Below are 17,543 nucleotides of genomic sequence, written 5' to 3' on the forward strand. Positions count from 1 at the left end.
ATGTGTGTGTGTGTGTGTGTGTGTGTCAAGGTCACAGCGGTTTTCCTTTTTCCCCATCGTCCTTGCCCTCAACCTCAAAGAACAGCAGTGCAGTTTCCCCATTTACCAACTTCCTCGTTTCGTCCTCCTCCTTTTTCCTCTGGCCCCCAAGCTCAGCTGTCCAATAACTGTCAAATTCTGGCTCAAATTAAACGAAAGGCGGTCGAGCGGTTGGGCAATTATTATTATCCTTGCCAGCAGTGCTGAGCATATAATATCTAGTTAAAACTATAGCAAAAGTCATTTCGTATGCAGTTTGTAAAAATGCATTAAATATTTAACGAAAGTTTATCCTAAGCTTAGACAAAACGTATGAAAGTTAATATTCAAGGCAAAATAGCTACGAATTTAAATGGTAATTGTAAGAAAAGTTGATAAATAAATAAATTAAATATCATATTTAATGGTCAATGAGTTTAGTGTAAATAAATTAATATGCTAGAGTTTAAGAGCAAGTTCTTTCTATCTGTTGAATTGGTTTATCAGTTAACTTATAAGCTTCAGTTCCTGTTAATTTAACAATCGGTTAAAAAGTATAGTATATTTGTAATTATTGTATATTGTTTAATTAGATCTACAGTTACTATATTTCTTATTACATTTATAACAACTTTTGCCAAAAGTATCACCTTTTTACTCATCTGTTAACCTTCAAAGTTTAATGAAACAAAACTGCTTTAACGGTCAGTTTAACTAGCCGTTAACTGTGGCTGACAGTTGGGCAAATTACACTTTATTGGAACATTCTACTTTAATATTGACTGATATACTTTAATTATCTTAAGTTTTACACTTTAGACTCATAAGTTAACCTTTAGTTTGTATATCAGAATTTGCTTTAACGGTCAGTTTAACTAGCCTTCATTATTCATTGGTTAAACAAGTGATACTTAAAGAGCAGATTATAACATACTATAATTATTCAAAGATTTAGATGTTAGATTCATAAGTTAACCTTTAAATAATATATAACAGTTTGCACTAACGGGCAGTTTAACTAGCAGATGGTCAACTGACACTTAAACAGGACATTGAGATCTATATTCTTTATTCATAAGAGAGGTTATATTAAGATATACTTCAATACTCATTAGGTAATCTTAATGTAATATATCAAACGATATATTTGAAAACAGTTTAACCAACAGATAACTTTGCTTGCCAGTTAGGGAAGTGGCACTTTAACAGGACATTGGGATATATTTTCCTTAATTATAAGAGAGGTTATATTAAGATATACTTGTATACTCAATATTCAATCTCTATTTAATATATCAAAAGATGTACATTGAAAACAATTTAACTAACAGACAACTTTGCCTGACAGTTGGTTAACTGGCGCTTTAACAGGACATTGCAATATATTTATTAAATCACAAATATAGTTGTTTAAAGGTATAACTCACAAGCTAATTCCCACATAATATATCACATAATATAAACCAAAATCTATTTAACTTTAATTGACACCCTTGTCCAAATTAATTAGGTATCACCCATTCGACTCTCAATATGTCCTCTACCTAATTGTGGTTCTCGGGATTAAGGCAACGAGTGTGCCAGGCGATTAGGCAGCGTTAACTGGCCGTAAATAGTTTTAAAACATGTGCCTCGGTCCATTAGCCGGGTGTCCTGTATGTCCTGTTAGTATGTCCTGTGTAATTAGAGCGCGACAAAAAATCATTGCACCACACCACCCCGTTAACCCCATGACATTTCTTTTTTTTTTCTCTGTGTGCACGGCAACGGCGTCTCGATGTCTGCAAGGAAAAGGAAAAGGAACCAGAAGGATATACGGCTTGGAGGACGAAAAGGACGAAAGGAAAGCTAGCGCGCAACAAGTCGGAATGGAATGGAAATGAGTTAAGGGGATGGGAAAATTTTCCTCAGAAAATGTGGGGGGGCGGGGCAACGCAGATGGCTGCCAACTGTGTGCTAATGTGCATATAACACACACTTTTGTGTGTGTGTGAGTGTGTGTGTTGTGTGTGCTCCTTCGCTTAACGCGTTCCTTTAATGCGACGGCACCTCGTCTAAGAAAAGCAAAAGCATGGCAGGAAAACATAACAAATGCTTCGCTTGAAATGATCTTGTGCAAGTGATATATGTATTTACACTCGCTTGTTAAGTGCTTTAACTAGTTTAATTTATGGAAATTATTAAGTGAGAATTACTAGGTAAAAGAGCAGCTTGAAAGCAGATAGAAAGCAAAGTGTATTTTGCATCAAGTCCACACTGCGTATGAGTAATATTTGCAAGTTTGATTTGAATTTGAAAAATTACTTACAGAAGTCAGCTATAAAACATGGAAAACTTTAAGTTAGGTTCTTGAAATAATAATATAATTGTTTAATAATTATAATTTGTATTATATCTCAACTTGAGCGTGACAAAATTAACTTATTTATTAGATTATAAATACTATAGAATGCAAACGGTAGAACTCAAAAACAGTCTAAAACTTAATGACTGAAGAAAATTCCAATATAATATATCGAAAATCCATTGTGCTCATTATCGAATAGAAAATATCGTAAACTCTAGTATATATCAAAATTTTATGTATCAAAACCTATCTCATTTCACTTTAATATATCGATAGTATTAAATTATATTCAAATGATTGATACAATTTTATTGTTTCTTTATACTATTATTATCCAATACATTGTTTTAAATATTGATTTAACGTTAAGAAATTAATTAGTATAAGTTTTTTCTTTTTACTATAATCCAGTTATCCAATACACGCTTCAAAATATTAACTTAATGTTAAAATATCGATTAGTGTATCGATTTACATTTCCTGCAATCTGCATAAAATAAAGTACATTTTCTATAACTCATATTAATTCATACATATTAATGGTTTATAATTCATTTGAATTCCAATTCAAATTCCAATACACTTTTGATAGTTTACTTCGATAACATTTTTTAAAATGTCCCCATTTTAATATTTTCGATTATTTTTCAGCTTTATACAGATTGCTTTCGTTTGTAAATAATGTCACTGCTGCTTTTCCCCTTGGAAAACATGATTTCATCCCATTTACACAAAAGTGCCATTATAAATATTACAAAAAAAAGGACACTTTGACCTTCGGTTCAATCGTCAAGTGTAATATGTAGTATAAAGTTCCGCTTGATAGACACGAGACCGCTTTTCGCATAATGTTTGCAGTTGTCTGTTTGAGGCACTTTCCCGGCTTTCCCAATGGCTTTCATTTTATACGCATTTCACCATTTATGTGCAATTTTTATGCGCCACCTGCCAGCAGCCAGCAACCAGGATTCAGGATCCAGGATCCAGCTACCCAACTCGCATGCACAAATAATTGCAACATATTAATAATGTCTGCCCCCCACTTTTATGGTTTTCAATTTGATGCGAGCAGTTAATAGTCCACAAAAGCTGGAGGATGTGCCACTGCCACGCCAGGAAATCGCATGAAATTTAACAAATTTTTCTTGGCTCCCCCGGCAGAAGACAAAGACATTTGCTTTCCCCTCACACTCTCTCCGTGTCTCTGCTGCCAACTTTAATACAAGCTTATTGGCTTTGGGGTAGCAACAAAAAAAAAGAGGCGAGAAACGACAAGCGAGAGGCGAGAAAGGAGGCCAAAACCAGGACAACTCTTGGCTACAAATTTTGATGAGCTCAGCAATCTGAACGCACACGCATGGGGCACCAGGATGGGGGTAACGGAGTCCTCCGAAAAAAGGACTCCTCCCAAAAAAAACACTTCGAAACAGCAGCTCCACCCTTCGTATCCCGTCACGTTATACGTAACGTAATGAGATTTTGCGGCAGCTTTGTGCATTGCAGCAAACGCTTCCATGGTTCCCAGGTTCTGGCTACCATTTTCCATGTTCCATGTTCCGGTTTCCGTAGTCCATGGACCATGTTGCAGGGTCCATTCGGGGGGAGAAGCACCCCGTGACCATGCATCAAAAGGGAGCCACATATGTACATATTTCAATCTCAATTCGTGGCAAGTCATCTTATATTTCAAGGAGTTCAACGTCCTGGCCAATTTAGTTTTACCTTTCAATGTGTGACGGAATTATATCAGAGATATCAAAAGGTATTCCTTTAGATACTAGAAAAAAATTTAAGATTCTGAGAATAAAAGAGTTTTAAAAATTCTTAAAAATTTGCCAAAAAATATGCTATGTTATATGTTGACTAATAATAAAATATGACTGAAATACTTTATTACAATCTTTTATACATCTCTTTAAAGGAATTTTAAGACTCTAGTAATTTCTTGTATAAATATATTTTTTAAAACAATATTTTGTTCAACAATAAACTTTAATTATTTAAATATCTTTTAAACATTCAACATTAAGGTAAATAAAACTACGTCAAATATTTTGTTGCATACTTTTAGACACCATTTTAAAGTCATTTTTAAAATCCTAGTATTTTCTACTATTTATTAAATTTTGATTTTAATTATTTAAATATATCTTCAATTATTTAAATATTTATTAAATGTATTTTCAACAATCCACATTAAGGTACATAAAACTATATCAAATATTCTTTTGAATACTCTTCGACACATTCTTTAAAAGGAATTTCAAAATCCTAGTTTTATGTAATTTATACATTTAATTTGTTTATTGTTTGAATTGTTCATTAACACTTTTATGACAGTAAGAATTATGACAGGATATATTCAAAATTCCAACTCATAATTCCCCACAAAAGCCCGGTTAAATAAAAAGAAATTATCATACTATATAACTGAATCATCCGTCAGGACGATGGGTCCTTTACCCCGATTAAGTCGTTCCATTTTTTGTTTGTTTTTTATCTCTTCGCATTATTTTTCATCATCACGCTTACACATCCGCATGACATGACAATTACCGGCCAAATTTGGGGCACAACAATTAAGAGGACTCCTCTTCAACGTTTGAAGGCCACAGTAACCCTCTTCATTCCATTTCCATTCCCATTTCCACTTCCATTTCCATTTGGTCGCCATTATAAATGCCGGGAAATTTACTTAACGCTAATGCGCTCAGCGACCAAAGTTAAAGCCTAATTACGTTAAAGCCAAAAGACGGCAAACTAAGACAGCCGAGAACAGACGCCACAACAGAGACAGAGATGAGATGGAGAGCAGAATCCTTGGCCACCTTTCTTGAGCCAGACAGGACACCTTGTCCAACTGCGCAGACCACAGACAGACGGTTCACACCCGGCCACAGAAGGCGACTGAGACGGAGACTGAGACTTGGATTGGGGATTGGGGGGAGCTCTGTGTGGCAGTCCATAAATATCTATCTGTCGGCAAATCTTGGTCCAAGCAGCAGAACGCATCTGTTTATACCTTGCCATTGCCATCTCCTCTGTCCTTGCTACCCTGGAATCCTTCAAGGAGAGGCATATTGCTTTCACACAGAAGCAATTAGCACCTATGTTACCTAAGCCTAAGCATCCTTAAAGCTCTTATGGTTTTTTACAAGAGAGTTTATATATAGAATAGATGTGTATGTATATGTACATATATGTATATATTTCTCGTATTTCACGCTTATCTGAGCAAAAGGGTAAGTCAGCCCTGACAAGTGACGATGGAGGTCGGGCGCCACTGCTTTGCAAACATTTCAAATGTAAGAATGTAAAAGTCCTCCAAGTGGCTAAAACCGAGTCTGTCATCGGTCTCTTTCTCTCCCTACGAAGGCTTTCCATATCTCGGAAAATCAGATCAAATATTGTATTGGGAACCTAGGGTATTCCTTGACTTTTGTTAACTAAAAGAATTCCGGGAATCTATTCAATTCATGGCATACTTTTTCATTGTTTTCAATTCTCCAGATAGTTCAATGTGCAGTTGTTGTAATGGAATCCTGCAACGCATCGAAATGATACGCCTTCAAGGCAATGCTTCCTTGTCTTTCGATTCCTTGGCCTTCCTCTATAGTTTGGTTGTTGTTTTCGTCTGTTGTTGTTATGGCATTGTTTGCATTAGTGGCTCCTTGGTAGTGGTGGTGGTCCCTGGTGATGTTGTTGGTGTTGTTGTTGGAGTAGCTGTTGGTGTTGTTATTGGAGTAGCTGTTGGTATTGTTGTTGGAGTAGCTGTTGGTGTTGTTGTTGCTGTTGGTGTAGCTGTTTTTATTGCTGTTGCTGTTCTTCTTATTATTACTGTTGGTGCTGCTGTTGCTATAGTTTGTTGGTGTAGTTGTTGTTGCTGTTGGTGTTGCTGGTACTTTGCTGGCTGCTATCGCCTTGGCATTGTTTTTGGATTGGCATTGTCATTGTCATCTGGGCGACGTCCTTGTTGGTCCTGCACGTTAATTGTTTCACGTTCGAATTGTCCTCAACTCGGATTGGGTTGGTTTGGATTGTCAGGCCAAGACTAAGCCCAAGGCGGGAGAAAGTTGAGGTGGGGGGACTAGGAACTCTATTAGTTTTAATTAAACAGCTGAGCGTCTGAGCCAACTAATTATAGTGAATGCCAGGGAGGGCAAACGAAAGAAGGGATTCAGGCAACGTCTCCGCCTTATCTCCGCTCGCTCTGTCCGGTTTTAATCATTGTAATTAATGTGCGCTTGTTAATAACAATTAAATGCGTTTCTTCCCCCGTTTTTCCGTTTTGCTTTTTTTATCCAGCATCTTGGGCTTGAGCCCTGGCTTGGCTTTGTCTCGAGCATTGCCTGGCAACACAATTAAGCATTTAATCAATACAATTAAAGCCTTGGGCTCAAGCGAACATCATTAAAAGGAAGGCAGCGGCAATGGTTAGCTCTCGGGGGTGAAGAGGGGAGCGGGGTTCGGGGCAACAAAGGCAAACGGTCATATAAAAATAAACATAAAACAAAGCAACAATTTGAGCAACCCAAAAGCAGAAAAAAAGCAATAGTCCAATGCAAAGAATCGCAAAAACTCTGCAACAGCCAAGGGTCACGACTTTAAGATACCCCTTGGGTGTATATATACACTTCTCATATACCTTTAATTTCTATACATTTGTGAGATTTGTTCAAAGATTGGTTTAAGATTTCGATTAATCTTTATTAAAAAATTAAAAGGAAAAATGTGTTTTTTATTTAGTTATAATTTTTGCCAATAAGTATGCTATAGTTTTTGCAAGCTTATTATTTTATTGGGAAATCCTGTTAATCGGATTAAACTTTAATTTTAAAGAACAATAGCTTAAAAACAAATATATACACATATAATAATACTGTAATATATATCCCCAAGTAGAAATTGCCATAAATTCTCATTAAGCTTATTTGCTCAAGATATTTTCAAAGGCTTTGGAATTTATTTCGAGAATTGAGAATCCTTTTTTAAAATAAACAAGGAACCTGAAGGTTTTCTAAGAAGAGATTCTTAATATTTCACATAAGACCTTGGGGAAAATCATGTAACGAACACCGTTCATATGAAATTTATGTAGCATACTTTTTTGCTCCAAAATTGGAGTCCTGTCTTTCTATTCCATTTTTAATTTAAAGTAAAAGTGAAACATTATTCTTAAAGAAAACTTTAAAACAAAAATAGTACAATTTTTTTATCTTTCCCATTTTCTTTTTTGCTTTTCTGACTCCCAAGATCACTGTCTTGTAAAGCATAGTACCAATCGACTCCCGGAAAAGCCAAAATGGAAAATGGAGACTGGAGACTGAAGTGTGGAGAGTGGAGAATGGAGAACGAAGAGCGGCACGCGCGATAGAGAGAGAGGGAGAAAGCGAAAGCTGGATTAAAACTTTTTCTAGGAACCAAATTTAAGCCGCACACAAGGATGCCGCTGGAGCGATGGAAGGATGCGGGCATGTCCCCGTACCGTACCGTACCGCCGTTGCCTTTATCTTTTGCCAACTAAATCCCCACCGCGCGATGCCTTTTATGACTTGGGGAAAAACAAAAGGAAAAAATTGGATTCGAAGGGAAAGCGGAGAAGAAGGAGGGGGAGTTGGGGAAAAAAGCGGCAGAAAAACAGTGCAAGTTTTTACGCAAATAAACGCACGTATTTCACAACTTTGCGCCACTTTCATTTTCATTTTCATTTCGTCAGCCGACCGTCGTCCACCGTCCGCCCTTTTTATTTTGTCTTTGTCTTTGTACCTTTCTTTTTTCTCTCTCCTTTTTTTGCCTCGGAAAAAGCCGAAAATTCGCCGCTAATGGAAAATAGTAATTACAATAATTTGCCCGCTCGCCCGTTGCCTTTTTGCATTATTTATGCCGTAGCTGCAGGTGGTGAAAATAAGTCGGGGCTATCTGTTGCTTTTCAACTTTTATACTTGAATAAGGTATATATATATATATCAACATATATATTAAGTATACGATGTGTGTGCGTGAGGAAATTAATAATAAATCAAAATTAAATGTTTGCTTACTTGACACTTTGGCTTCCTGCGTCCTGCGTCCTGCGTCCTCCTTGAATTGGGATTTTCTTGGACGTGTGTCCGCCTTCGATTTTATTGCTTTCTGCTGAGTTTTTATGTTTTATTTATTTTTTATTTGTATTTTTATTTTTTTGTTGTTATTCTTTGCTCCGCTTTTAGTTGAGGGCACCGGAAAAAAAAGGACGAAAAAAAATTGTGTGGCAATTAATTCCACCAAATCGAAGCGAATCGAAATTGGGAAAAAGTCGGAAAAACTCCACGGCCTGGACTTTTAATTTTTTTTTTTTTTGGGCACTGCGATTAATTGTTTTCTTTTTTTATTATACAAATTTGCATTCGTAATACTCATAAATGTGAGGGAAATATTAAAGGAAAACTCTTTATAAATCTTGCAATTATTGGTTTGGGTTTTTCTTTTCCATTTTCTGCTGCTGAAAATGCTGGCATTAAGATTTCCCCCAAAACTCGATTATATAGCCGCCATTTCTGGCCATTTTCCCAACAATGGAATCAATCAGTATTGCAGGGGCTTATATATATAAACATATATATATGTATATATATAAAATTTCCTTTCAATTAATGGAGAAGCGAGAAAAACAACCGTACAGAACTGATAAATATTTCTCGCTTACTCGCTGCAAATCGAATTTATGATTTAACAGAACTTTGTGTACTTTGTTTTTCTCACTTGGCGCTTTAATTTATGCTCAAAAAAAAAACAAAATAAAATAAATAAAACTGGCTACATGACTTTTACACGCTTTTAATACGCACCATCAAAAAAAAAAAAAGCAAAAAGGCAACAACTTTTAGCAGCTTTTTATGCTCACTTTTATGGAGTTTTGTAACAGCAAGAAAAAAAAACAGAGACAACAAACAAACAAACAAAGTGGATGATAAACAAACAAATTGCCTAAATGATTTTTAATATAATTTTTATTTTTAAGGCGGGGGGAAATAACACTTTTGATTTACCATCAAATGTTGGATGTTGCTTTTTGGGTTTCGTGCGATTTGTTCGATTTCTTTCGATTGACTTGTAATTGAGTTTATCGAAAACGGAGTTTATCGGTTCGGTGTGTTAATTTTTGACAAAAAAAAAAGAAGTTTCGACGGATTATCGGATGCTGGGATAACGTGATGCTCGGTGGTCACTGGTTTTTAGAGCCGAGCTCAACTTGTTGTCGCGTTGCTGCCCAAAGGAGCAGTGAATGTGAATCCTGGCTTCCACAGGCTAAGGACGAGGACTCAACTCAACTCAACTCAACTCGACTCGACTCGATCCGAGGATGTGCGGCCAGCAGCGACGACGATGAGCACAGGAATGAATGCGAGTTTTGGAGCCGAGCAGCAGCAGCAGCAACAGCCGACAGGACACGAGCTTCACGAGTTCCCCGCAGGACATCGTCTCGGGCTCGGCAGCAAGGATAACGGCGAGCAAGGAAGGTGGTCCTGGCGGCAGGAACGCTGCAGCCTCATCAACGCTCTGGTGGTGTGCGTGTTAAGTGTGTGCGTGTGTGTATCCGCCAGCAGTGGCAGACGCAGCAGCAGCAGCAACAGAAGCAGCAGCAACAGCGTCCAACGGCTACACTGAGACAAATGAAAGGTTCGAAAAACCCAATTTAAATTAAAAAATAACATTTGATTAAGTAAATTTTAGTTATATTTTATATCATATCTTTTTATAGTTTTATTAAATTACAATCAATACAAACATAAGTTTCAGGTTAAAAAAATAATTAGTCAAATAATTTAACAAATTAATAACATATAGTAATTTGGTTAAATTAAAATAAATCAAAAGAAAATATCGAAACAAATCGAATTCTGTAAAAATATTAATTATAATTAATATATGTACATTTATACAAAAAATGAATGAATTAAAGGAAATCACAAAATTCCAAACAATAATAACGAAAAGAAACCAAACAATGGTATATTAGGGATAACACAAAATATTTATGTCCATATATATAAATTTGAACATAAATCATTATTTTAGCGTTGAAATAAATGTGCGATAATCAATATAGGTATAGTATGTATAATACAGAATACATCAGATTAATTACATTTTCTATTAAAGGTTTTATAATTTTTATTGGAATCATAAATATAAATTTAGCCACATCAGCTTGAAAAACAGATGTACAAGTTCTTCAAAATACATTATTATATAATACATAATAATATAAATTGTCAAAAATTTAGTTTAAATAAAAAAACGATTAATTTTAAATTCAATAGTCTAATTTGCTTACCTATTAAAAACCCCCCACAAAATTGAAACTGTTTTAATCCAAAAGTGTTCGATTCAATTGCAGGGTATCCAATCTTCGGTTTCGCAACGTAAATCATCTTTTTTTTATTTTTGAAACAATGGATATCGTTTAATATTAATATATAAAACCCAAAGCTATTTTAAATGATTTTACTGCGATATTTATAATTAAATGTTACCTTTCCGGATATGTAAATATTAGCCATAAGGATATATAAAATAATAATAAAATATAATAATAGATAAATATATATAAATATTTAATTAATAATTAATTGTCATTGGGATGATATCCTTGTAAATAAATATATTAAAATTAAAGGGTATCAATTACCAGTTTAACACCTGGTCGAGCAAAACAATTATCTTACTGATATGCATATAAAATATACGAAATAATAAAAAAAATTAACAACTAAAAATATTTTTAAATTTAAAACTAATAAAACGACAAACGAGACATTTAAGAAGTTCTAAATTTATAAAAAACAAGAAAAAAAATAGTTTTCCGGAATCAATGCCTAGCAAACCTATGCTTTATTATTAAGATATTAATGTTAAAATATATGTAAACTTATTATTGTTAATTTAAAGGATTATGCCAGTGAAAGGCACTCGACTATTTCTCGCAGTGCAGCAGCAACAACAAGTGGAACTTTTTGGCACTCGGCTCCGTCCGCCTGCATTCGTTTCTCCGCTCGCTTTCTCTTCTCTTCCTCACACACACACATGTGTGTGTGTGGGGGGCACCGGTGTGTATGTATGCGTGTCGTTGCGCCTCGTTATTGGTTTCGGTTTCAGTTTGTTTTTGGGTTTGGATCCCGTTGCTTTTTCGTTTTCATTTTTGTTTTCGCTTTCGTTTTGCGCTTTCGTCCAGCCTTTGCCTTTGTCTTGTCCCCCTACCCACTCCCACTCTCCCACTCTCTCCCACCCCCCCCCCCCCCCCCCCCCCCCCACCAGCACTTGTTGTCTCTCTCCGTACGGGCGCCTCTTTTTTCGGTTTGCTAAGCTTCCGCTGGGTGGCGCCACCAATTAAAAAATTTTTCACAAATTAAACAAACACAAAATAAATCCCAGCAACTTACGGGCATCGGGAAAAGCAGCGGCGTCGAGGAAAAGCCAGGCGAGACGACCGTCCAGCACTTTAATAAAGTTGATTCCCCCTCCCCCCCTCCCCCACCACTATATATAACACACACACACACAAGCACACGCACACGCATGCCGGAGATTTTCATTAAGCAGATTTGGTCTTTCTGCGCTGTGGGTCAACAAAGTTTTGTTTTTCTTCTCTATTTTCCCTGATGAGCCAGCGATGCCAAAGTTCTACGGTAAATTCAATTACTCAACGGTCGAGGAATATATTATTTGGCACTTCGATCCGTTTTAGGATCTGGGATCAATAGCGGGAAATATTGAAAGTGAACTCTTAAATACGTGACTTACCACTTGAATTCTTGAATATTTGTTTAATTTTGAAATTTTTAACATAAATTGATAATTTATATCCTATTGAATATAAATTCTTAAATACGTTAATTCTCGAATTAATGAATTCGGAAATATTGAGCATAAATTCTTGAATATTTAACATTTTTTGTTGAATTTGTAAATTGAATAAATAAATTCTGAAATGGTGAATTTGTAAATTCCTAAATATGTGAATTCTTGAATCCATCATTTTTAAATAATAATTAATTAAAAAATGTTAAACATTGACTATTTCGTATGTATTCTTTAATAATGAATTTTTGCATATTGTACATAAACTCTTAAGTATATGAATTCTTGAATTAATAAATTTCTTAAATATTGAACAAAATTAAAACACGAATTATTGAATATGCGAATTCTGAAATTATTGAATGCGTACAATTCCGAATATGTTTGTTATTAAATTCAGGAATATTAACTATAAGATCTTAAATTTTTTTAATTCATAAATTCTTGAGTATTGAACATTCTTTCTTGAATTTGTGAATTACTAAAATGTAATAATAATAATAATGTGAATTCTTGAATATTTGCATTTAAAATCATAAATTCAAGAATATTGAACATGTATTTTGGAATTTTGAATGAATTAATTATATGAATTCTTATAAATCCTTTAAAACAATAAATAAATTGTTGAATTATTGAAAGCTTGAATTCTAGAATGGAATTGATGTATGGTAACAGTGATGCCAGACCTGTAAAATTTGAGTAGCAAAAGCAAACAGAGTGAAAATACATAGAAAGTAAAAAATAATTCAATTAAGATTTAATTAAATGTAAAGAAAATTATTTGTTATATTATATTATATATATATATATTATATTATATAATTATATTTGATTGCTCTCCATTAGCTTGAATTGTTTTTATTTCCTTGGCGTTGCCACCTAATTTAAACCGAGTGAGGATTTGGTTAAGTCTTAGCTTTTATTTATCTTTATGCTATGGATTACATTAATTCTTAAAATAATAATGTAAAATCAAACTATGAAAAATAAAAACGTCAACAGAGATGCCAAATCTTTAAAATAAGTGTAGTTAGCAGTTTATTAATAAACAAATTGAATGGAAACAATGATGAGAGACGAGAGAGGAAGCCTCCGAAAGCCCTCTCAAGATTTACGAAAATAGAATATTATTTGGTTTCTCTGATCTGAAATAAACAACGAAAACATATAAAACTAAACGCTCTCAGTAGACAACCGTTGCCATAATGGATCTGTTGTTCCTCAGCCGGCGGATTTTCCTGGGCGATGGAAGTCCAGACGATGTCCTGATCCACGGCGGGATTATTGTGGACACCGAGGGTATCATACGACGGGGTGAGTATCCTGTTTTTCTAATCTGAAAAGTAAGGAATATATAAAGTTTTTAAACCTCCAAAAATCCAGTGCTGCGGTCACCGCAGGAGGTCAACACCTATTTGTACAACACCGAGTCCGAGGCAGTGTATGACTTTGGAGACTTGGTCCTAATGCCGGGCCTTATTGATCCCAATGTTCATATTAATGAACCGGGACGAAAGGATTGGGAGGGTTTCGCTTCGGCCACCAAGGCGGCGGCTGCTGGTGGCATCACCACCATCATAGACCGACCCACCAATGCCACCCCGGCCACGGTGAGTGTGACGGCTTTGAAGGCCAAAACAGCGACAGCCCGGGGTAAGATCTATGTGGATGTGGGTTTTTGGGGTGGCCTTATACCCAGCAATGGTGATCAGCTGTTGCCCCTGCTGGCCGCCGGGGTAATGGGTCTACAGTGTACACTCTGTGGCTCCGCCCCACCAGTTTCCGAGGAATTCCCAGGCGTCAATGAAGCTCAATTGGAGGAGGCCCTCCTGCGATTGGCCGAGGAACACGATGAGGGAGAAGCCATAATAGCAGTAAGTTTTAATCCATATGAAATAAGTTTGAAAGTGACCCCTGAATTTCTTCAGGTGCATGCCGAGTTACCTCTGCCCAAGGAGGTGCACCCTTCGGAGGATGCCTCACCCCGGGAATATGCCACCTTTTTGGCCACCCGACCTCATGCCATGGAGGTGACAGCAATGCAGTTGCTCTGCCGCCTGGCTAGACGACACCCCAAGCGGCGCATCCATGTCCTCAACCTGAGCAGCGCCAAATGTCTACCTTTGGAGGAGGAGTGCCGCCAACAAGGTGGCCAGTTGACAATGGAAACATGTCCGCATTACCTGTCCCTGGCCGCCGAAGAGGTGCCCGAATGCGGAACGGAATTCAAGACATGGCCACCAATTCGAGAGCAGGACAATCAGGAGCAACTGTGGGCGGCATTGAGAATGGGCGGAGCCATCCGGATGATTGGCAGCGATCATTCACCAGCGTCGCCAGGTGCACGGGCCCTCATCGGTGGCCGGGGGCGTGGCGACTTCCTGAGAGCCTGGCCAGGAATCAATTCACTGCAGCTCGGCTTGCCCGTCATCTGGACGGCTGCCAACCGGAGGGGTGAGATGCCCCTGGACACTCCTCATTAGTATATTTGTAGTTTAAAAGGGGAATATCAAGCATACGCATTGTGTACGAAGGGACAATCCATTGTCAAGGTCAATGATTGTTACAACTTTCATGTGACAATGTTCTGGAAAGATTTGGTCTTCCGGGAATGTTAGGACATCCAACCCACTCGCTTGGAGTATTTGCATTGCATTCTGGGGAAAATTGGAGGCTATTTATAATGCATTCTTATTGGCAAGTGCGTCAATGCTTGTTTATCGCATTTTAATTGGAATTTCACAGCAATAATTGCCAACCGTAATCGGGACAAAAGGATATTAATGGTACAGAACTCAAAATAAGTAATGTGTAGCTACAATATCTCCTTCAAGAGTTGCCTTTGAAGAAGTTTTTACAGAATGTACTTGTAAGACCTTTTAAATTCTGTCTAAAAGTATGTTTTAAAAGCTTATAACGTGAAATAGAAAAGTACATAACTGAACATTGCATACTTTTTAGGCGCATTTTAAAGAGATTTCAAATTCGAAACTTTTTTTGGGCACATTGTGAAAGGAAACTTATTCCATTTTTGAAATTTACCAAGTAGGGTTTTGAAATATACTAATTATATCTAAATCAGGGCATTCCTTTATAGAAAATCGGAACGTGAAACATTTAAAATTTGCCAAAAAGAAGACTTTAAAATGTAACATTACAAAAATTGGCTTACTTTAAAGAGGTTTCAAAAATTTTAGTTTTTTAAATGAAGTTTGTTTTTTAATTTTCATCTTTTTCAGGATCACCACTAAGCATCTCGGATATCCATCGTCTGATGTGCCTGGAACCCGCTCATCTGTGCGGCCTGTCCACCTTCAAAGGACGCATCGCCGAGGGCTTTGACGCGGACTTTTGCGTTTGGTGTCCGGAGGAGGAGTTCACTGTCGGTCCGGAGCAGCTATTCACCGCCACCAAGGCCACACCGTATGCGGGCCGGCGGCTGAGGGGCGTTGTCCATGCCACGGTGGTGCGAGGTCTGCATGTCTACCAGCAATTCGAAGGCTTTGGCCAGCCGCTGGGCAAGGTGCTCCTCCGGAAAAGCAGCCGCAAGCTGGTCAAATTCGTTCGCATGTGAGTGGGTAAACTTTGTTAATTAAAATCATTAAGAGATTGTGGGCTGTGCTCGTTGATATTCCGTTGCCACTTTACCCTTTTCATCGAGGGTGCGTTCATTTTAGCTATGAGTTTTGTCAGTCCCCAAAAGGGAAATAAATAAATGTTATAAACGAAAAATATATGTATAAACTACCTGAAGGAAGTAATGTTTTAGATTTTAGTATTAAGAAAAAGTCTCCTTATACAAATTAATGATTTAACAGCCCTGTTAAATCTATTTGTAGCATACTTTTTGACAGGTTTCCAATTGCTTTTCAAATCTCCAAACCCTTTGACTATTTGGTTAACGTTTTTCTTTTCATTTATTTGGACACTTTATTAATTGGATTTTTGAAAAATGTTTTGTTTTTCTTCAACAGAAAAGCCTTTGAATTCTCTATTATAATGTTTTCATAGCAGATATAACATTGGTTTGGAAATTCTGCAAAAATGTTTTTTAAATTATGTAATAATATATTTGAGATTTTCAATTCAGCTCATATCATATATTTTTTAGGCATTAATGGAAAGTTTTCAAGTGATAACTTTTAGTTTTTTAAGAGTTTTTTTATAAAGAATCATGATACATTAATTTTTTATACGATAATATTTTTTACATTTTATTGAATAAGATATATCGTAGCATACTTTTAGACTTTAACCTTTGACGCAAGCAATAGTTTTACAGATTCAAACCCAGATACATATATTAATCTATATCTTTTTCTATTCTTGGGAAAATCCGATTGTATCAGCCTTTTTTTGCAACTTAGTTAGAGTAACCAGGATCTTGTACATCCTTGCATTCCTGAATGTTTGGCTTTTCACTGCTGCTTTTCCTTTCCCTTTTTTTCCGTCTTGCTTTCAGCTTCCTTCGAGCCGGGGAAATGGAAAGGAAGCTAAGGAGATAGGGAAGACAGGAGACAGAAGGACGTGCAACAAGTTGTCGCGTGGCAACGTTGAGTAAACATGACACCAGGCGACCTCTCGTGCATGCGTGTGTGTGTGTGTGGGCTTGCCCCGCGCTTTTCCATCGCTTTTCCAAGCATGCGGATGACAGCTTAAGTTTGCTTGCCAGGCGTCAACTCAATTTTTGCACTACTCTCGTGTGTGTTCATGTGCTCTGTGTATGTGTTAGTGTGTGTTGTGATAGTGTGTGTATGTGTGTGTTTGTGTGTAGGTGTTGTGTGTGTAGGTGTGGACCAAGAGGCATGTTTACCTAAGCGGCGCCCGTTTTGTGGGCCAAGTTTATACCGTTTATTTATAGTTGAACTTGAAGATTCTGGAATTCTCTTTGGGAGGTAGTAAGTCATTTAGAGGAAGTAAGATAAGGTATGACAGTGAAGGTAAGTAAGTATATAAAATATTCTAAATAATAGTATATAAGTTTATACTATAAAGAATAATAAAAAAAATCCTCTAATTTTTTGCATAACGCTCAAAAACGTGACCAAAAAAATTCCAGAAAATATTATATCTTAAAAATTAGATAACTTAAGGGGGTATATACCTGTTTGTTTCAATATATAATTGATTATTTGTAGAACTTACTGTATAATTATCATCATCGAATTATAACTCTAAGTACATCAAATTAAGCAGGTACGAGAGGTAAGTAAAAGTTTTAACCCGGCTTTTCTCCCCTATTAATTTTGTAATTTTTAATTATATTACGTTTACGATTCGAGGAAAAAACTATACAACAAATCGGAATAAATATAAATTAAAAAATATAAATTAA

The 17,543-nt window shown here is 36.3% G+C and overlaps 2 protein-coding genes across 2 annotated transcripts in view; one reads left to right on the forward strand and one right to left on the reverse strand.

The window, feature by feature from the left end:
* The window catches only part of kairos, a 38,873-nt gene extending 28,921 nt beyond the window's left edge, over positions 1-9,952 (reverse strand). The window contains exons 1-2 of the mRNA XM_086836721.1: positions 9,394-9,952; positions 8,407-8,567 (exon numbers count right to left, since the gene is read on the reverse strand). The gene's annotated coding sequence lies outside the window, so the exon portion shown is untranslated. The remainder of the gene's footprint in view (positions 1-8,406; positions 8,568-9,393) is intronic.
* Positions 9,953-12,015: 2,063 nt separating this feature from the next.
* On the forward strand, positions 12,016-15,965 carry LOC110176043 (uncharacterized). Its single transcript, XM_020942254.2, has 4 exons — positions 12,016-13,522; positions 13,592-14,082; positions 14,137-14,662; positions 15,448-15,965. The coding sequence occupies exons 1-4, from the start codon at positions 13,414-13,416 to the stop codon at positions 15,780-15,782; spliced, it is 1,461 nt and encodes a 486-aa protein (XP_020797913.2). The 5' UTR covers positions 12,016-13,413; the 3' UTR covers positions 15,783-15,965.
* Positions 15,966-17,543: the final 1,578 nt, after the last annotated feature.

This window comes from Drosophila serrata, unplaced genomic scaffold (assembly GCF_035046125.1).
Source record: "Drosophila serrata isolate PLE 108 unplaced genomic scaffold, ASM3504612v1 contig_293, whole genome shotgun sequence".
Taxonomy (NCBI): Eukaryota; Metazoa; Arthropoda; class Insecta; order Diptera; family Drosophilidae; genus Drosophila; species Drosophila serrata.